General features: G+C 42.4%; 1 protein-coding gene across 2 annotated transcripts in view; it reads left to right on the top strand.

Moving 5' to 3' along the window:
* The window catches only part of SIMC1 (SUMO interacting motifs containing 1), a 30,490-nt gene that overhangs the window by 33 nt on the left and 17,347 nt on the right, over positions 1 to 13,110 (top strand). For both annotated transcript variants that reach the window (XM_089527526.1, XM_089527537.1), the window contains exon 1: positions 1 to 120. This exon is cut by the window's left edge and continues 33 nt beyond it. In XM_089527526.1, the coding sequence (XP_089383652.1) occupies positions 1 to 120 (120 nt within the window). The remainder of the gene's footprint in view (positions 121 to 13,110) is intronic.

Below are 13,110 nucleotides of genomic sequence, written 5' to 3'. Positions count from 1 at the left end.
GAGGCTGCCGTTTTCTCGTCCGAATCCGAGGATGGCGGGAGCTCTGGCCGTTGTCCGCGGCGGAGGCGGCCGGGGGGCCAGCGACCACGGAAGGGCCGGGGGCTGCGGGGCCCCGTGGTGGTGAGCGAGCGAGCGGGATAGCCAGGGGCCGAGAGGGAGGGCTGCCTGCCTGCTATGCTAGGGGTGTTTCTTGGGCTGCATGCGCCCTGGAGGGATATAACCCGGTTTGGCACCGCTTTAATTTGTTGCCTGGCTCTTTGCTATGGAATTCTGGGAGTTTGTTGTGGGAATTCCATAGCCTTGAGCCACAGAAAGAGTCCAAGCGTTGAGCCCTAGTCCCCAGAGCCCTAGTCTCAAGCCCCCTGCACTGCTTACTCCTGGAGAAGTCAGTGGACACAGAGGTTAATGGAGCTGCTTCAGTGGAAAATGCCCTTTGCCTATCAATTGGGAAGACCGGCTTAGCAATGAAGCCGCTTGACCCCCTTCTAAGCGCCATGGCTCTTGTGCCTCGCCTGGCCAGGGGCTCAGCCTGGGCCTGCCTGGTGTGCTCCCAAACTATACATCCCAGGGTTCTGCAGCAGAGAGTCATGGCAGCTAGTGGTGCCAGGCTGCTTTAATTCTGGAGTGTGGACACACCCTGCGGCACTATCTAGGGCTACACGATCTAGGTATAGTTCCTTGAGAGTAAACCAGAGCCTGGTCTAGTGAGTTAAGCATTGGACTCTGACCCTGGGGAACAGAGTTCGAATCCCTGCTTGGCCATGGAAACCCAGTGGGTGGCCTTGGGCAAGTCACACTCTCTCAGCCTCAGAGGAAAGTAATGGCAAGCCTCCTCTGGACAAATCCTGCCCAAACAAACAAACAAACCCATGATAGGCTCACCTTGGGGTCGCCATAAGTAGGAAGCAACTTGAAGTCACAAGACAAACTCACAGAAAATGGGACAGGCCAAATCTCAAGAAAAATTTCACCGCCCCAAGAGCTCAATAGTCAAACTCTATTCCAGAACTATATCCATCTGTAAAAGGAGTGTAGTCCCTTATCCTTTGATAAAGAGTTGCTGGGTACGATCTCTGTCTACACTTGCTACCTGGCCCATTGAATTGCCACACAGTTGGCCCTCCATATCTGCTTGATTTTGCCATTTTATATAAGGGACACCATTTTACTACGCTATTACATTTAATCAAAGCTATTAATTTTAAGTTGGCAGTTAGATTGTTAAAGTTTTGGGGGGGTGGCTTCTAGCTGCGAGGTCTAGGACTGCAGTTTGTGAAAAGAAGCTTTTTGCATGATATATTTATTCCAATGCCTTGTAATGTATCTACTCACTTTTATGCTGGCTTTGTGCCATAATAAAATTTTCATTTCATTACCTTTAATGGGACTTGAGCATCCACAAATGTTGGTATCCACGGGAGGGGTCCTGGAACCAAGCCCTCGTGGATATGAAGGATTGACTATAATATAAACTGCACAAAACGCAACCTTTCACGCCTCCACTGGCTGCTTCATCAGGCAAAGAATGTGTTTTCTTTTTTAAAAAAATCCTCGTTGTTGTTGTGTTGCCTTCAAGTTGTTTTTGACTTATGACGACCCTAAGGCTGCCATTAGCCTTTGGTTTCCTGGGGCTGAGAGAGCATGACTTGCCCAAACTCCCTCAGTGGCTTTCCATGCCGAGTGAGGAACCGAACCTTGATCTCCGGAGTCAGAAACATGACGGTGTTAGAGTCACAGACCTACGGTTTGGATTATTTGTTGCTTCTGCTGTATGTAATTCAGGTGAAATGAAGGGATCTCAGTGCAGGCAGAGGTCACTCCCCTTCTTGGCCCTGTGGGCAGTAAAATTTAAGCTTCATTAGCAGCAGTAAAGTAAGTTGAAGTAATTTTAAAGTAAGTTAATTACTGCTCCTAATGAACTTTAAATGTCTCTGCCCTTTCTCTTGGTCCCCACATGGCCAAGAAGTGGAGTGACCTCTGCCTGCAGAGTCAACTTTGTTTTATCTTGCTTTATGGCCAAGACGGCTGCCCCTTGAATATATAAACTGCACAGATTCATCTGTGCCTCTCCTTTCTCCCTTATACTACGATACTTTCTTGTCATGCTATTTCCATTCTGAAATGATCCACCTTGAACTAAAGCTTGATCATGATGTTTTCTGCTGTAGTCCTGAACCCCCCTTTTGCCCTGAGCTTCTTATGGTTTCTTATCCACTGGACCTTATCGCACTTGACGAATCCCCCACAGAAACGGGACCTTTTTTAAAAAAATCACAAATGTAGGATGTTTTTCAGACACGTTTGCACCAAAGAGCAATGATGCGAAAATAAAACCAACTGAAAGTCAATCAAAACAACACCTTTTTACTTTCAGGAAGTTCCTGAAAGTAAAAAGGTCTCAACTTTCTGTTGTTTATTTTTGCGTTATTACTCTTTGGAAGAAACGTCATCTGAAAAAAATCCCAGATTTGCAGGTTTCTCTACTTTCAAAATCCCGTTTCTGCCTGGGATTCGTCTAGTGTGATAAGGTCCAGTGAAAGTGTAGTGAGCTTGCCTTATGGGAGGAAGTCTATTTAATTATTATTATTATTATTATTATTATTACTTATACCCCGCTCTTCAGCCAAGGCTCTCAGAGCGGCTTACAAATTGTTAATTGGACATTTCCCTGCCCTCAGGCTTACAATCTAAAGAGACAAGACACAAAAGGAGAAGGGAATAGCAGTGGGGAAGGGGAAAAGTCCAGCAGATCTTCTCTCCTTCTGAGGCCTGGACCATGGCAGATGGACTGGAGGGAGGGCCCTTCTTCTTACTCTGATTAGGCCCAATTAGGGAAGGCATTGGGCCTACCTCCTCTTCCCCTCAGAGGCCAGGATGGAGTCAGATGCCTTCTGGGAGGGCTCAGTTCTTTAGGAAAGGCCTGTTGGCATTGGGCCTATCTCCCTCAGAGGCCAGTCCAGTATGGTCAGTTTTAAAGGGTCCCGCAGAGAGGTGATCTTTTTCCTAAGAGATGCCTGGGGTTGGACTTGGAAATTTCTGCAGGGAAGGCATTTGCTCTGGTGCTGAAAGTAATGCTCAGACATTTAGAGGAGGACTATTATTAATTATTCAAGAAAACTTAAAAGAAGACTTAAATTTTTTCTTAGTGTTCAGAATTAAAATGCAAGATAGTTCAAATCTGATGCACATAATCCCAAAATGAAGTTGGAATGGTGCAGAAAAATAAGCAAGTGCTTGAGATAGAAATGTGCTTTTGTCACGGTCATTTTATTTTCTTCCACTAAATTCCTTCGGTGACAGCATCCTGGGCTTTTTCATCCCACCGCTGCCACCAATTTGTGAAGTCGAGACTCCTCTTCCCCCTACTTTCCTATTGAGGCAGCCCAGAGGAGTTTTCTTATTCCCTTGCAGCCTTCAAATTGTCACAGACCCTTTTTAAAGCCTTTATTTAAAAGGTCTTATATCACTAGAGTGGATGTATATTCAACTGGCAGACAAGCTCTTTAAACTTTATTAAGCAGATGACCCAAACAAGAGATACTTAGTAATGATAATTAAACAGAGAATCTGTGAACATCTAGAAGGCAATGCCATAATCACAAAAAGTCAACATAGGTTTCAGAGAAAGAAGTCATGCCAGACAAATCTGATATCTTTCTTTAATGATATTACCAGCTTGTTAGATGAAGGGAATGCTGTGGATATAATTTATCTTGATTTCATTAAGGCCTTTGACAAGGTTTCCCATGACATTCTTGCAAACAAGCTTGTAAAAGGTGGGCTAGACAAGATAACTGTTACATGGATTTGTAACTGGTTGACCGGCCGAACCCAAAGGGTGCTCAACAATGGCTCCTTTTTATCTTGGAGAGAAGTGACCAGTGGGGTCCCACAGGGCTCTGTCCTGGGCCCAGTGTTATTCAACATCTTTATCAATGACCTGGATGACAGAATTGGGAGCATACTTATCAGATTTGCAGATGGCACCAAATTAGGAGGAATAGCTAATACTCCAGAGGACAGGATCAACATTCAAAATGACCTGAATAGACTAGAAAGCTGGGCCAAAGCCAACAAAATGAAATTCAACATGGAGAAATGTAAGGTACTGCACTTAGGGCAGAAAAATGAAATGCACAGATACAGGATGGGCGACACCTGGCTACATGTGAAATGGATCTAGGAGTCCAAGTAGACCATAAGTTGAACATGAGTCAACAGTGTGACGCGGCAGCTAAAAAGGCGAATGCAATTTTAGGCTGCATCAATAAAAGTATAGTGTCTAGATCAAGGGAAGTAATAGTGCCACTGTATTCTGCTTTGGTCAGGCCCCACCTGGAATATTGTGTTCTTTTCTCGGCACCACAATTCAAAAAGGACATTGAGAAACTGGAGCGTGTCCAAAGGAGGGCAACTAAAATGGTGAAGGGTCTGGAAACCATGCCCTATGAGGAACGACTTAAGGAGCTGGGGATGTTTAGCCTGGAGAAGAGAAGGTTAAGAGGTGATATGATAGCCCTGTTTAAATACTTGAAGGGATGTCATATTGAGGAGGGAACAAGCTTGTTTTCTGCTGCTCCAGAGACTAGGACTCGGAGCAATGGATGCAAGCTGCAGGAAAAGAGATTCCATCTCAACATTAGGAGGAACTTCCTGACAGTAAGGGCTGTTCGACAGTGGAACAAACTCCCTCGGAGTGTAGTGGAGTCTCCTTCCTTGGAGGCCTTTAAACAGAGACTGGATGGCCAACTGTTGGGGATGCTTTGATTGAGAGTTCCTGCATGGCAGGGGGTTGGACTGGATGGCCCTTGTGGTCTCTTCCAACTCTGTGATTCTATGATTCCATGTGCGAATAAGACATTTGTTTCTTTGTGTATTTGTGTTACTTGTTTCATCTGGAAGTGTTACTTTCTTAAATTCAACTTTGTCACAATGACAGCTTCCTCTCCACCATTCTCCTCAGAGAATAAACATTACTGTTCCCAAGGATCCTCACATAGTCCTTCTTCTGGCTCACTTTCTCTGAACCTAATTGATAAACCTGACTCCCCAGCTATCTCTAACCCACAGGATATTTCCCTACATTAACTCCCTCAGTTGGAGTTATATATGGGTTTTAAGTCCCTCACTGCTAAACTTTAACCTCGTTCCTCTCTGGAACCTTCACTCAGGCTGCATCCATACTGGAGAAATAACCTGGTTTGGCACCACTTTAACTTGTTGTCTGGCTCAAGGCTATGGAATTCTGGGGGTAGGAGTTTGTTGTGGGCCCAGAGTTGAGCTCCACTCTGGGCCCACAACAAACTCCAACTCCCAGAATTCCATAGTCTTGAGACAGACAAGAGTTAAAGCAGTGCCAAACTGGGTTATTTCTCCAGTGTGGATGCAGCCTAACCTGTCATTCTCTGAACTCAACTGAACCCTGTCACAGAGCTAAGTTGTTCCTTTCCAAACTTTAGCTCTCACAGTCCCTAGCCTCAGACCCTGACTGTCACAGCCAAACTGTCCCTAACTGTCTGAAACCAAAACCCTAACTAACTGCCACTAACGGAATTATTCTCTCCTTACCAGCTGACATTCTATTGGCTGTTGCCAGCTGACCCCTGATTGGCTGTCGCTATGCTGGCCCAGCTTTGCCTGCTCTCCGCAGCTTCAGTCTGATCTTTTATATTGATTAGCATTAATGGGTGATGATAGATTTACAGTCATATTTTGTCCTCCCTGGGTTTTTGCACCACTTGTGATCTGATGTCTTCTTTCCCACAGATGTGTGTGCCTTTTATCCTGTGGGAAACAATGCTGTCCTGTTATCTTTACCTGTGGGCATTTGCTCTAGGGCCATTGCCTTTGCAACTCTAGTTTAATCAGTTTAAAATGTTGTGATTAGAGCAAACCCATATCAACCACTGATTTTTTGTTTTCGTTGTTTTAACAAAACAGAGAGAGCCTTTAGGGCTGAAGGGCGGGGTATAAATACCATAAATAGATAGATAAATAAATAAATAAACTCAGGCCTGTCAACAAAACTCTTGTGTATTTCCTTTTAGTTAGGAAAAACCCACTCATGACACTGATAAAGAGTTTTGTTTTGTCTTGTCATTTTTGTTGAACACTCCCCCTGCCCCTCAAAAGGGTGACACTAATGTGAGTTTTGCTGAATTTTGTCAGATTTGATAGAAGCCACCTGCGGGAGGGGCAGTTACACATTGTCGGCTTCTTGCCAACCATCACAATCAGGAAACGTCAGGAATAAACCCTTCTAGAACATGGCCACATAGCCCAAAAAACCCACAAAAACATCTCAATCATATTCTCGGGCTGCATTGGCACTGCAGAAACAATCCAGTTCGACATAATTTTAATGGCGACGACTCAGTACTGTGGAATTCTGGTAATTGTAGTTTTGTGAGAGATTTAGCCTTCTCAGTCAGAGAGCCCTGGTACCACAACAAATTACAATTCCCAGAATTCCATAGCATTGAGCCATGGCAGTTAAAGTGGTATCAGCCCAGATTATTTCTGCTACAAGGATGCAGCCTTAGGCTCCATTATGGTATTCATGAACTGTTGTCGGAACTTGCCCCAGCCCAGTTCCTGAACAACCAGACTTTGCATCCATGTTCAGATTAGATCAAAATGCTATTTAGTACAAGGCTACCACCACCCATCAATACACAATCTTCACAATAATGTGACTAGTGCCTCAGTGATGGATTCTACTTTGGACTACCCATAAAAAGTGTTTGGAAGTTACAGCAATTACAGAACAAAAGAAAACCAAACAAAAACCCTTAGCATCCAGATTGGTGTATGCTTTTGAGAATAATGGCCAAAGTCCTATTGGTGCACTATGCTTTAAGTGTCACTTTTTCCAGGATCATACAGCACTGAAGAGAGAAGATAGGCTCCAAGCAGCCTGTTTTTTCAGTGTCTTCTTTCTTTCATGGGCACTACATCCATAACTCCTGCTGTTACCATCTTTTCCCGCACCATTATGCTGGCATATTATACCAGCAACATTCCAGTCCATGTGAACCAACTGCTATGCCTTCTAATTTATTTTCAAGCACAGTTCAATGTTTTGATCCAAAAAGCCAAAGTATCTGAAAAGGTTGCTTCCTCCTATGTGAACCTACCCAGAATTTGAGATCTACAAGAGACACCCTGTTGATATTTGGGTGATGAATCTTGCCAGTGATTCCGGTCCAGTGGCAAATGGATGAAGACATAGGTTATCTCTCCAACACAGGAACAGAGCGAAGCCCCAAACACAAGCTTTCGGCTTGCTTGGAAGAGTGCCTGGAGAAACAGCTGCTAGATCAAAGAAGCACTCTCCAGCAGTTCAATCCTAAGAGGGCTTTATTGCTTTTGTTTCAAATAACACGAGCTAATCACCACTATACAAAATCTCTTACCAACTGACATACCACACTATCTCAAACTCCCACAATCCCACAGCACAGCGTTTTTGTTTATATACAGAAATACCATGAGGCGACCACTAAGCCCAGCCTCTTCCTATACAGGTTGCTATGCACCACAGACACCAATCCCTCTTGAGACTGAAGACATAGCATATTCACATTTAGTCCTGCTCAGTTGACCTTGAACATCTGGCTGCTGCTCTGGACTCCAGCTGTAGCCAATTTAGGCTTCTGCAGCCATTGTCACATCTGAACATTTTCACCTTCAATACATTAATACACCCTGCTTAATATCCTACCACCCTGAGACATGAGCTTGGCAACTACATGAAACAGGACTTTATCCACACCACAGCATTCATAGGGAACTCGCGTGCAATGGGAAGTCAGACTGGTACCATCCTTTCTGAGCTTCTGGCATACAGTCAGACTATATCATTCTGTCTGGCCTTTGGTTTTTAAAATTGTTTCTATTTTTTAAAATAATGCCTTGTTTCACTTCTGTGTTTTTTATGTTATGGTTTTATTGTACATATCAGAACCTGACAGAGTCTGTCAAGTGTTTTTTGTTGTATTAATTTCATTAGTGTATAAAAGGGTCATATGTTTTAAATATTATATTAAAGAGCAATATGTATGATTAGGAGTTGTGGGAGTTATAGTGCATTTCTGTTATTTCAAAGAGAAGATAACTGCCTGGCTGAAGAATGCACAGGTGTGTGTGGGAGGATTTCCCCAGGACAATCTCCAGAGAAAAGAAAGTAGAGACAAAAGAGAAAGTCTGTGGAGGGTGACAATTAAGGCTGGGTATTTTCAAACAAATCAAGGTAAAGCCCACAAAAGTATGAGGCAGGGTGGGGCATTGCATATTGAATGCTTGGGTTTGTGGAGAATGGTAGTTCTGTCTGCAGACGTCTTACTGTTAACTTCTCCAGTGGCTGAAATAAAGTTTTACTGTTTGACCACAGAAAACTGGTTTACTGAACTGCGGGGGAGTGGCAGTTCTGACACAGTATGTGGCTTTGGTAACCTGATTGGATGAGGAAACAATTTATATATACTTTTAAGAAATCAACAATAAAGTAATTGCTATATTTCTGTTGGCCCTTGATCCTTAATGTAATTAGAAAATGATGTATATTAAAACAAGTTCTAAACTGATGAAATTACATACAAGAACTAGAATGGGTGACTAGCCCTGTACCACTGTCTAGAAAATAGAGACTCCACTACACCTAAATTGGAGAGATCCTTCGCACTCACCAGAAATGTTGAACCTATTAGGCTCAGGCTTTCATTCACATTTTATATTCACTTAACACATAAAGGTGGGATGAGGGAATGCTAACTAAGGAAATAAGTGGATTTGCATTATAGAAATCGCATGTTTTAGCTTTTTCACTTTTGAGGTGATGGAAGTTACAGATATTATTTGTGACCGTTTTAACAGAATTAGAGGTTTACTGCTTCTAAGGTGTGCAGTAACTGAAAAATTAATCAGCAACATAGCAGTTGGAGCATCTGAGAATTGGCAGGAGGCATCTTCCCTTTTTTCCAAATTTGCTCCTGCAACTTGTGACAAGAATGATCAGTATCAGTCTGTGGTGAAAATATAGTGTCCTGTGCGAGGGACTCTCAGTGCTTTGGATGCTTTGGCAGTCAATCCCAAGCCAAGTTTCTTTACTTGTTCTGTTGTTACTTGCTTGGGGATCTAGCAGAAGAGTGTCAAACTTTCCTCCCCACCCCATCCCTCTTCTACTTGCAGCTAGATATTACTGGGAACCAGGAGGGAAGTGTAAACAGCAGCTCAGGTAAAGTTCTGCCTGTTAGGAGCAGTACCATCCTGCCTATTCTAGTGTGTTTTTAGATTCATTCTAAGCCACCTTGAAAACTTCGTTGGTAAGCCGGCTATAAATATTATTTAATAAAAAAATAATAAAAATGGGGTTGACTAAACCAAAGCTTGCACTGTAAGAATTCCCCGCTAACCCTGCAACCTTTCAGTCAATTTTGTTTCTAGCTAATTAATATTGTATGAGGGACTTTTTCATTTGGACAATGAGGGTACACATTTCTGCTGTGTAATTTCTTAGCCAGTATTTAAGAAATGTAGCCTCTGCTTCTTAAATTGACATGGCTGTTGTTGGATTAAACCAATACACTGCTGCTGTGTACAATGCTATGGTACAAATAAGTGGCAGCTGATGGCTCCTCTATCACTGGAGCAGTGAAGCAACCAGCGGCAGGGTTTGGATAACTTCAAAGGAGCTATCCAGGGTTCTGAACCAATTTAGGAGATGGGGACCAGCACTTTGGACTAGGCTGGTTTAAACCCTGAACTGGACTCACCCCTCCTCTGACATGTTAAGCTCCAGCTGCCATTAGTGCAAGCAGCTGCACTTTCTCCAATGTTGCATAAGTGCCATCTCTAGCAGCCAATATTCCACAGGCACATGCATGCAGCTCTCCTATCTCTCTTTTGATTTGGCAGCTGGGAATTGACCACTCTGCAATGAATGAATGCAAGGCCATGGCACCCTTTGGGATCCAGCATAACCACACTGGATCACACAGTGTACATGGTGTATATTTATGAAAAAAGTACATAGTGTATTGTGTCTTCTAATTAGAAAACTCTCTTGCCTGATACTTGGCCCTCAGCCATTTGCAACACAGGGAGCTAGAAAATTTGGATAAGTGACCTAAGTTTTAGCCTTACAAACTATCAGTTTTCAGTGTGATGAATCCTCTGTCCAAGACCACTTGAAGAGGTAGGTTTATACTGGTTCTTCTGGGAGAGAAACAAGGAATCTCTCTTAACGAAATGGAATTCTCTTGGCCCTTTAATTATGATGCAGCTTTCAAATATGGAAAAGATCCAGTAAGGAGAGTTAAAACAGCAAGGCTTGAGGAAAGGATGGCAGTTAGGCATGTTCTCTTTGGTTTCAAGCCTGGTATATCATTAACATTGTGTTTAACTTGTGATCCTTTGCTTAGAGCTGCTTCACACTCAAATGGTCTCCCTCATAGTGAGCACTGGGAACTTCTCCTTTTACAGTACATATATATATAACTATTAATATTCAGCCATAATTTCAGCCCTTATATAAGGTTTACATTGACTGTGCCCACATGTTTCTTCCTATAGAACATTTACTGCCACAGCTCCTAAATTGTGGAATAGCCTACCAGAAGAGATCCATCTTTTTACCTCCTTAGAAGCCTTCAAGAAGGCACATAAGACAGATCTCTTCTGGCGGGCTTATCCACCAGATTCCTTACAAGAGATTATGGTTAATGCTCCACCCCCCGATTATGACTGTATAATCATTTGATGACTGGATATTTTTAAGGAACTAATAGGAATGTGTAATTCAGTATTAGTATTTTGTAGATTGTTTTTCTAGATTGTACGGTATTATTTTAATGATGTAATCCCTCTTCAATCCTTGGGACAGGTGAGAAATATAAATAACTATTATTATTATTATTATTGTGTAGATAGCAGAAATTAGGCTTTTGACACAGTGACCTCGCTCTGCTAACTAACTTATAGTGGTTTTTAACAAGCCACAAAGAGCAACCTAAACCTATGGTTTGTTTTTGGCTTGCAAGTTCTGGTTTGTTTGTGTTAAAAGTATGGCTTTTCATGAATGTGGAATCATGACTAATCCTTGACTTGTTTCCCCATCTGCCCGTTTTGAGATAGGAGTTGAGAAAAGGGGTGGTAGAGAAGCAAGCCAGAAATGGGGAAAGCAAACTACAGTTTGATTGGTTTTCTGCCATGGAATTTGTGGTTTTAGTAATGTACCATGACAAACAGAATGAATCACCGTGTCACATGAACACAACTGCTGCTGTTTCCTGTTTTATAACAAAGCCATGCTGTTTCTTGATTTGCTCCTGGTATAATACTTATTCTGTTTTGTTCACTTGCTTACTTGCAGTCTCCCTCTCTCCCTCTCTCTCTCTCTCTATATATATATATATATGCGCGCACGCACACACACACACACACACACACACACACACACACACACATATTAAGGTTGCCTCAGGCTGGGCTGTTGCTTTCTTTACTGCCTCTGGAACCTTTATCAAAATGTGTTCATATAGGGCTTCAGTATTTAAAATTTGCTTGTTGTCTAATTGCTATTAATATGCATTTTTATGTAAAATATGTTGAAAATACTCATAGGATAGTCTGTCGTGCTGAGTTTAGGATATCAAATTGTTCCAGCAATCATCAGAAAAAGTGATGCTTTTTATTCTGTTTCTTGAAATCATATTGTTTTGGTTTGGTGCCTGTGCTGATACCAGTTTTTATGCACTTTTGCAACACTTTTCTACAAATGTTTGTTCTACAGTAAATTCTCTACAGTAAGATTTCATTGAAATAGTTAACTAATCCAGTGAGACTTACTCCTTAGTTAGTCTACCTGGGATTGTAGCCTTAGAATTGCAACATGCTCCAAGAAAACATTTCCTTAAATAATGCTGTTTGATGACTTACTGTGGTTCCCATTGTTGTTCCATTTTTTGTCATACATATTTAACTCAGGAGCAGTCTGCCTTGCTCTTTCTCTTAATTCTTGTTCCCTTAACCCTCAAAAAATCTCTTTTTTCCACACATTCCTTCTCTTTTCTTTCACACTGTATTTCCTTTTCCATTAATTTTCTTTCATGTTGTGTTCCCTCCCTCGTTAATTCTCTCTTTCATGCTTTCATGTAACAGCATCCCTATCCAGGGTGACCTTGCAGCAGGGACGTAGCTAGGATTTTAGGAAGGGGAGGTCCAGACTAAGTGCCACCATTATAACGGGGCTTGGGTGCAGCAGCGCAGCAGCACACACCATTCATTTTTCTAATGGAAGGGGGGTTCTGGACCCCAAGAAACCCCCCCCCTTGGCTACGTCCCTGCTTACAGTTCCAGCCCTTGGGCAGACAGTCACTTTGCGTTTTTATCCTCAAGATCACTGCATCTAGTACCCAGGGCTCAAGGTGACTGCTGTTCTGACAAATGGATGTGTTGATCAATGAGTCTAGTGTAGTAAATTGTGAGCAATTTTGCTTATCAGTTATTAAAAGGAAACATCCAGACACAGTTGTAGAAAATAAAAACTACTGATTTATTATATAGCAAAAAAAACCTTCTTGTTTTAGGCTGTTTCCACATACCTAGTACATAGTAACTCTTCTGTTTCAAACCAAGTAACACTTTTCCATGAACTCTCTCCACACTTTCCGCTCCCCAAATCCCAATTCAGATCTTCTCTAGTCCTGTCCTCTTAGCTAGCCCATACAACATGTTTCTGACTCCCTGTTTCATCCTTCCGCTATCTAATTCTTAAGCAGAATAGGTTATACCTTCCCCTATAGCTCCCCCCCCCCAAGCTTTCAGTGAGTTGTGATTAGCTGACTCCACTCAGGCCTGCCTGACTTCTTGCTTCATAGGGACCATTCATCTCAAAGCACTCACGTTGTGCTTCTTACAGAAAAAGTTCAGTTGGTGAAAGTGGCAACTTCTCCCCATAAGCTTCACATGTATTTCAGGCACAATCTTATATAGCAAATGAAGATGTCCCTTGATTCTCATGTCAAGCTTAGTAAGCAGGTTAAGTAAGTTTCAGAGTGTTTGCTAATTTTTGGTAATAATTATCAGGAGTGGAAGCATCATGGGAATAGA

This window comes from Sceloporus occidentalis, unplaced genomic scaffold (assembly GCF_023333645.1).
Source record: "Sceloporus occidentalis isolate IW3139 unplaced genomic scaffold, rSceOcc1.0.p SCAF_1, whole genome shotgun sequence".
Classification (NCBI taxonomy): Eukaryota; Metazoa; Chordata; class Lepidosauria; order Squamata; family Phrynosomatidae; genus Sceloporus; species Sceloporus occidentalis.
Note: the sequence above shows the minus strand (reverse complement) of the source record. Positions and strands in the feature narration are given on the sequence as shown.